The 8333-nt window shown below is 31.1% G+C and overlaps 1 protein-coding gene across 5 annotated transcripts in view; it reads left to right on the forward strand.

The window, feature by feature from the left end:
• Positions 1-8333, forward strand: part of LOC106678871 (glutamate receptor ionotropic, kainate 2) — a 676475-nt gene that overhangs the window by 565465 nt on the left and 102677 nt on the right. For all 5 annotated transcript variants that reach the window (XM_067049421.1, XM_067049419.1, XM_067049423.1 and 2 more), the window contains one exon: positions 944-1147. In XM_067049421.1, coding sequence (XP_066905522.1) covers positions 944-1147 — 204 coding nt within the window. The remainder of the gene's footprint in view (positions 1-943; positions 1148-8333) is intronic.

An 8333-nucleotide genomic window follows, 5' to 3' on the forward strand; every position in this document is an offset into this window, starting at 1 on the left:
ATATATTACTGTTAAAATTATTTATACTCCAAGGTTTTGCATTCATATTTATTATTTTATTACAAAATTGAAACTAGATTTTAATCTTTTCACTCCTGGTAGGACAATACATCCCAGTAGACATTGTGAATTATATGTTGGGTAGAGTTACTGTGGGAAATATAATTGCTTTCTATTATTACAAATACACCTTGGGACACCATACTTCTATCAATTGGGACACCTTGACCCTACCACTGAGGCCCATGGGCCACAAACCCATTTTCCGACCCAAAAAAATGCATAATCTCTTATTATCCATTTTTAATGCCTCATTAAGAAGATATTTTTAATTATTCTAAGGCAAATTATTTTATTTTAATAATTTGGTTCATTTTACTGGAAGGAAGAAACATTATGTTGATTGTCACTTTTTTTTTTCTATTTCAATCATCTTTCTCCAATATTAACTAAGCTCACAATAAGACATGCATTTCTTTTCAGTGCATTCCCTTGGAATTATAATTTAACTATGTTTATATGCGAAATGGAGATGCAGTTTTTAATCTATTCAATTTGTTGTGTCTGTTTTATAATTGATTGAATTATATTAACTTTCAGTTATTTTTATGGATTCCGATGGTTTTTATATATGTATTATTTTAACGTCCTGAGAATTAAAATGGTGTCCTTTTTGCTCAAGATGTTGTACTAATGCTAAATAAATATGGTCATAAGCGAAGTTTGACAGAAGCAGAATTATATTCATGGCTTACAGCATTAATAAGGCCGTTGGAGCGCATTATAATGAATTTAAAAAAAAATCGCCAAATCAAGATTTAGACAGATCTATTAACCAATGGTTCATCACGTACTTTAGCAAAACTAATTCATTTATAAATTTTGCTTTAATTGTATGTTTTTAATAAATCATCCTGTTTAATTAAACCTAACAAACTTTCAGGTCACTCACCACGGGCTAACTGGCCGAATAGAGTTCACAGAAGGACGAAGAAGTAACTTCAAGATGGACCTCCTGAAGCTGAAGCGGGAAGAACTGCGAAAGGTCGGAGAATGGAGCCCTTCGAGCGGCCTCAACATCACAGACAGCACTGCCTTCTACGAGACAACTACCCCAAATATCACCCTCATAGTGATGACGAGAGAAGTAAGTCGTATTTTATTTACTTAATTACATTTGTTGGTAATGATAATATTTTTTAAATAGTGATATTAACCTTCCTATACTGACTAAAATCCTAACACTTCTACACCACTTGATTTTTATACTTTTCCTTTGTATCTTTTCACATATATTTTGTTAAATTGTTTGCTCGATTCTTGTAATTTTGAAATGTAATAAGTTACTTTTTATTGAATAACAAATTTATCTACTTAAAAATAATAAAAAAATTTTTTTTTTTCCTACGCCAAGGAAGCATTTCTGCCATCTTGTTTCGAACTACCCAGTATACTTTAGCTTCACATAATTCCAGTCTGAAATTAAGTCCGCCGTTGCTGCACATGTAAATGATCGCGGGTCATCTTACCATCTCCACACAGGACACAGTCTGAAGACTTAGCCACTCCTATTCTCTTCAGTTGGTGCCGCAGATAGTCATGTCCAGTGGCCAACCGGAACCACGCCATTGCCATCGCTCTTGGTAAAGTCAATGGGGGGCGCCTCTTAGGATCTAGAAATGGCGCCCAGTTCTTGCCACCACATTATCCTCTACTCCTTTCCTCTGCTCTTCCAGTGATGGCACTTCGAGCTATTTCTTTCGCCATGTCCATGGTGATAGGAAGAAGCGGCTGTGTTGGCTAGCCCCTAACCGTGCATCCGCCTCTTCAATCCCATGTATACCGCAATGGACTGGAATCCATTGCATCATCAATACTTTAAGTATTTCTCTTTTACTTTCTATAGTTTTCCGGCATGCGAGAATTCCAGCATTACCCGAGGGATGTCCAGACGCTATTGCCAGCAGTGCTGCCCTGGAATCCGACAACTATCTTCTTTTCGCTATATAAAATAAATAAAATAATATAAAATGTATCCCTATATTCTTTTAATATTAGGAGAAATAAGTAAGTTTAAATTGTTTACTACTTAATTTCTTTAATTATTGTGACCGTTTAAACAGCTTAGTTTATAATGTTAAAACAATTTATATGTAATTTGTCGTCATGCATAGGGGTTAATGCTTTTAAGTGGAGTTGGAGTAGACAGTGAAGCAAACTACTTCAAATAATTTTATTACCTACTCATTTATCATTAAACTCAACTACGTGTTAAAAGGTGGGAAAATTAAATCATGGGTTGGAATGATAAAATTTTTATTAATTTGTATTATACTATTACTTAAACAATAGTATAGATTATGATGATATTACTAAATTGTAAAATTGATGAGTTGGACACAAAAGGAATAATGTTTTAAAAAAAAAACAATATTATTAGATTTCGGTAATGCTTATTTTCCCACCCTTATAATATTTTTCTTTGTCCTAAAATGCATACCCTAATGTAATATCTCATAGTGATACCACAAAATGTAAATATTGGTGTTGTTTTTACATACTATAATGTTCACGTATGATTTTATTCTTTATCAAAATATATATATTTTTTTTTCAAGAATAAAACATGTCTTTAATTTTGTTTGTATGGATTTTATTAGTTATTTGTGAAAATATAAATAATTAATAACACAGTGCGTTTAGCAAACTGCAAAACCACATGAAGCAGGTAAGAAACTGTCGACAGTTTACAATTCGATGTACAGAATTTTATAGACAATTAGACGATCACTATAATACTAGAGATCGAATTTGAAAATTAATTATTTAATATCCGAAACATTATCCAATTTATTAATAAAATATTTAAGAAGCCATAAGGGTGATTTATTCCAGTAATTGCTACATTGTAGAATACATGACCCTTAGCAACATAATGAATAATTTTTATTATTTAATTACTGATTGTTTCATTGAAAAACATGATAAATAATAAGGTGCATGTAATATCACTACTTTTCCCTTATCACATTTGCTTTTCTTCTCTCCCTGTATCTTCTCAGCATTTCTGCGTGCCTTTGCTTTCTCTCTTCCTATCTCACAGTACTCTTCCATTTTTCTTTATTGATTGAACATGAATTTCTTTCAATTTTTTTCCGTACTCTTCTCCAGGCAGTCTTTAGGCAGTACTCAGTTATTTTCAATTTTTTTTTTTCCTCTCTCATTTGCTTCACATATCCTCCTACGCTCTTGTATTCACGTATTCTGTCAAAGAATTTCTCGTTTAATCTCCTTTGGTCCTATTTACTTTATTTTAAATAAAACTTAAAATAATGTAATTTTTAAAACTTTTTTTAACAAACGGTCTTTTAAGACCACGCGAATATCACTACTTTTTCCTTCTCATTTTTTCTTTGCTTCCTCTCTTCCGACTATGCAGTACCCTTCCTTTTTTCTTTATTGATATGAACATTGATTTCTTTCAATTTTTTTCCGTACACTTCTCATTCCATTGTCATTGTCTGTTATTTTCAATTTTTTTTTCTCTCATTTTCTACACATATCACATGCTACGCTGTTGTATTCACAGATTCTGTCAAAGAGTTTCATATTTAGTCTCCTTTGGTCCATTCATTCATTTGCCCTTAGAATTCAGTCTGATTCTTATTTCGTTTTCCAGGTCATTTATTTCCCTGTCGATTTCCTGATTGGGTCTTTTTTTCTTTTTTCTTCCTGTTTTTCTTATGCTAGATTCTCCTCATGATCCTTCTCTCTATTTTCAGTAATTTTTCCAGGCCAGGAAGATATGTTGTGTCCATTCCGTATAATATTACTGGTTTTATGACCGTGTTTTAAAGTCTTATTTTTGCGTTGGACTATAGATTCTTCTTATTGTAAGCTTGCTTGTTCCGAAGCTTAACCTTTCCAACTTCATGATTTTCTCCTTTATGCTCTCTTTCTTTTTGTTGCATACTATCTCTCCCAGATATTCAAATTTATTTATCACTCTTATCTATTTTCCTAGTTTATTTATTTAATAGCAGAACACTTTTAGGTCACTAGGAGGATCTCAGGAAGCCATTGTAAGCCCGAATTATTCCTATGTATATGAATAATTCCATAATTATTGAACAAACAGTTAATTTATAATAGCGAGTAGCATACAAAGGCTTAAAAGCGGTGAGCCGAGTCCGATTAATGTAATACCGGCTGAGAAGGTACTCAACCTGCTCCAAATCCTCATCTTCCTCCCATTGCATCCCTCCGGCCCTTTAGAATTTCAGAAAAGCCCTTCAAGCATATTCAATAATCTAGCCTATTAAATACATTAAAATTTTGATTATCAATAAGTGTTGAAAATTATAGACAAATCTACGATATCAGTCTTGATGAAATCAATCAACACTCCCGACTTTCATCAGACGGATCTGAATCGCAGTTAATGTTCCTTGGTTTATAAGAAATAGCCAATTTCTTTGCGAATTACAAATGGAGTCAATGAAGAATTATATCAAAGAACGGTTCATGAAGTTCCACTCCCAGTTGCCGACAGTTAAAGGAGCAGTTACCAACAACCTGGGAAACCCAACCTCAACCCGAAGACTGAAGCCCAGACTGCTGCAGGACATTCTTTTATAAATGTTTAATAAATATAAAATTAATTCATAGTCACACTACCTCTATTTACTTATTATTATTATTATTCATTATTATTATTTTATTTTATTTTTTCTCTTTTCTTCTCTCTTCCCTTTTTCAAATTAACTTTTTTCTTTGTACTATTAGAAGACAATTGTTTGTATTATTTAAGTGTACCAATATCAGTATTTTTTGTCATTAATTTTACTTTCCTCTTTTATTAAGAAGCATTATTCTTATCTATTTATTTTCTTTTTTTTTCTTTTAATAAGAACAATTTATATAGTTAGGGGTGTCATTTGTATGACTATACCCCCTCATAATCAACTGTTTAAAAATATATATATAATATAAGTTATATGAACCATGTAAGGCCCACCAGGCCGATCTGGTATAAAAATAAAATCTTGTAATGTTTTGATGTTCGAGCGTAATACAATTAATATCCACAATATAGTTATAAAATTTTATTGTAATCAAATAGGAAACTTAAAAGTACATCATTTTTCGATACAGTCCCCTTGCTTTTCAACGCACTTGGTCCATCGTTGTACAAGCTTCATGATGCCCTCATAAATGAAGGTTTTCGGATCAGCTGCAAGCCAGGAATGCACCGCTTCTTTCATTGCTTCGTCCGAGGTAAATCGATGGCCCCTTAATACCTCTTCGAGTGAACCAAACAAGTGATAGTAGATTGTTTGTGTGTCAAAAACATGTGGATCGCTATGGTAACGAATGGAACAATTTCTTACACAGGATAATTACTGGTGACGAAATAATGGATCCATTATTACGAACGGAAGAGTAAACGGCAGAGTATGGAATGGGAAAATCCAAATTCGTCGCACAAAAATAAGTATATATAAATATGATATTGAAAATGTCAAGGTCATTCATAAATAAATTAATATTTTTAGAAGAGAGATATTAGAATCGATTTACATCTCAGGAAATATAAATTATACTGTCAATTTCAAATCAGATTCAAAGGGACTAAACCACCATTATTCTGACATTTTGAGTAAAATAAATATGTAATTATTATATAAAAAAGTTGGTAAATAGATAAATGTTCAAATCCTTAATTTGTACAGATGTATATATAAAATATATATACACTTATAAAAGCATGTATATGTGAATAAATATGTGAAAATAAAATATGGAGGAGGGTATATGTATGTTTAAAAAAACACACATATAATAAGAATATATTAATTATGGATTTTTAAAAAATGTTAATTAAATTATATTTAAATTATCATATAAAAATGATAAGGTGATACCAGAGTCCTAACCTGTTGAAGGTAGGTTCTGTTTTAAGTGATAAATATAGGTGAAAGAGGAGAAGTCTGTTTGTAAAAAAGGATTTTTAAATATAGGATATAAAAAAAAAGTTATATAAGAAATTTGTTTAAAATCAAAAATTTTATGACCTTGTTATGATATTCTTTTAATAATTATTTTTTTTTAAAGATGTGCCACGGGCAATTAGCCTGCAAATTGAGATTAATTTGGAAATAATGAAATTGTTATAAAAACAAAAAATATTTTATAGGTTAAAATAAAATAACCATTCTCAAACAATCATATAATAAATAATTAATCTAATGAGAAGTTATGTCTGAGCGCCGCAGCAGACGGACAAGGGTTGTAATAGTGTAGTGAAAAAGTAATTACAATTCCCTGCCAATTATTGTAATTGAGAAATACATAAATGCAATTCAATTAGTAGTAATTCTAATTGTGAGATCCCAATTAAAAACTGAACCAAAGTAATTACAATTACATGAAATTGAACCTTTTTTTGTATTTATCCACAGTGGTGCCTACTTCTTAGGCAGATCTTCCTATTGTATATTTTAAACTTACTTCTGGAGAAATATTTCCAGACTATATAACTTTTTTTTAAATTATGTTCACAATCCTACGGTACATAAAAGTTCAAAAATAATTAAATTGGGTTCGGCAAGGCTTAAAAATTTAATGGTAGTGATAAAAATATTATTATGGCGTCTGGGCTGTTACAATATACACATATTACATAATTCATATATAAGTTGCCTGTCTGGAATCCTCACACCAGACTGAAAAGACAGGAAACTGCACGTCGATTTCGACTATATGCACTTACTGGACAAACGGTCTAAACTTCCAACACATTACAAAAGACTGATCTACATAACTGTAATAAGGCCAATCCGGACATTTGGAGTTGAGCTTTGGGGCTCCACTAAACCTTCGAATTCCTCTCGTATTTAATCCTTACAATTCAAAATCCTTCGTAAAATCCTCAATGCTCCTTACTTTGTCACAAATAAAATCATACATAAAGACATGTTCCCTATGTAACCGATCTAGCCCGAACCAGATATCACTCCTTCCATTATAAACTACCTAACCACTCAAACCCCCTACTTCCTAATCTTGCATCCTCTTCCATTCCTGACAATCCTCCGAGGGCCTGAAAAGAAGATGGCCACGAGACCAGCTAATGTAAAATGCCATTAGAGTGGTACCAATGGTTAGTTTTTCTAGACGCATGTAACACTCCAACTTAGATCAGATTTACTAAATGTATTATAATGTACAGTTGTAAATAGCAATAAATAAATATTAAAAAGTTGCGTGTATGAGCTATCTTGTAAATGTTAAAGACCGTAAGCAGAGCTAATATAATCCACCTCAGACTGCTCTTAAACACGAAATATATGCACGGGTGTATCTAATAAACGTAGTGAGATAAATATAAACTTTGCCCCCTGCCCGTAAATACTCAGTTCCAGACATTTATGAATATCACTGCTCCCTGCCGAGGTGGTTCGGACTACGTTACGTTTATATCCACGCCTTTATTTCCTACACAAGCAAGCTTTAATAAACCGCTGTTGCTTACTTTAATAATGCTCAAAACAAAATAGTAAATATTTTCTTAGTCGTTTTATTTTCCTATAAAAAAAAACTTACCTCGTTCAAAATAACAGAAACTAAGAAAATCCATTTAAAAAAAAAAGAGGTCGAACAGAAACATGAATATGTTATATTATGAATGCGGAATATATTTCATACCATAGCAACCGCAATTAAAAGTAGTATAGTGCCTAAAAAGACAACATTTTAATATAATAAACAGCAAATCAACTAATAAACTCTAAAAATATGATAAATTAAGTAATCAGGGTCAAACTTTATTAAAGTTAATCGAATATAAATGAAATATAGAAAACATCAGTTTTCAAACATTAGGAATTAACAGAATGGAATTAGCAAGATTAAACCATACTTTTACAGTAATTTGAATACGAAAATAATGGTAAATTTTCTCCTTTTAACAACCAAAGGGTTAAAGGCAAAGCGAGTTAGGGGAGAATCAAATAATAGATTAGAGTAATAGAATAGAAAATTAATATCTTGTGACATATTGATTATATAAAATCGTATAATATATAAATGATTATTATATGAAATATTTGCATTATACAATAATCATTATACATATAATAATACAATATAATAGAAAAAGTTTTAATTCAAAATTCTAAACGGCCAGATACATATGGTAATATAATCGCGCCTCTCAAAAACAGGATGTTCCATAACTTACTTCATTTCCATAACTTCCTTATTATTTATTATCATTATTATTTTATTTATTTGTATTAGGTTATTAATATTATTTGTTATTACATTATTAT

The sequence above is a fragment of the Halyomorpha halys genome, unplaced genomic scaffold (genome assembly GCF_000696795.3).
Source record: "Halyomorpha halys isolate HHAL.00 unplaced genomic scaffold, Hhal_1.1 Scaffold165.1, whole genome shotgun sequence".
Classification (NCBI taxonomy): Eukaryota; Metazoa; Arthropoda; class Insecta; order Hemiptera; family Pentatomidae; genus Halyomorpha; species Halyomorpha halys.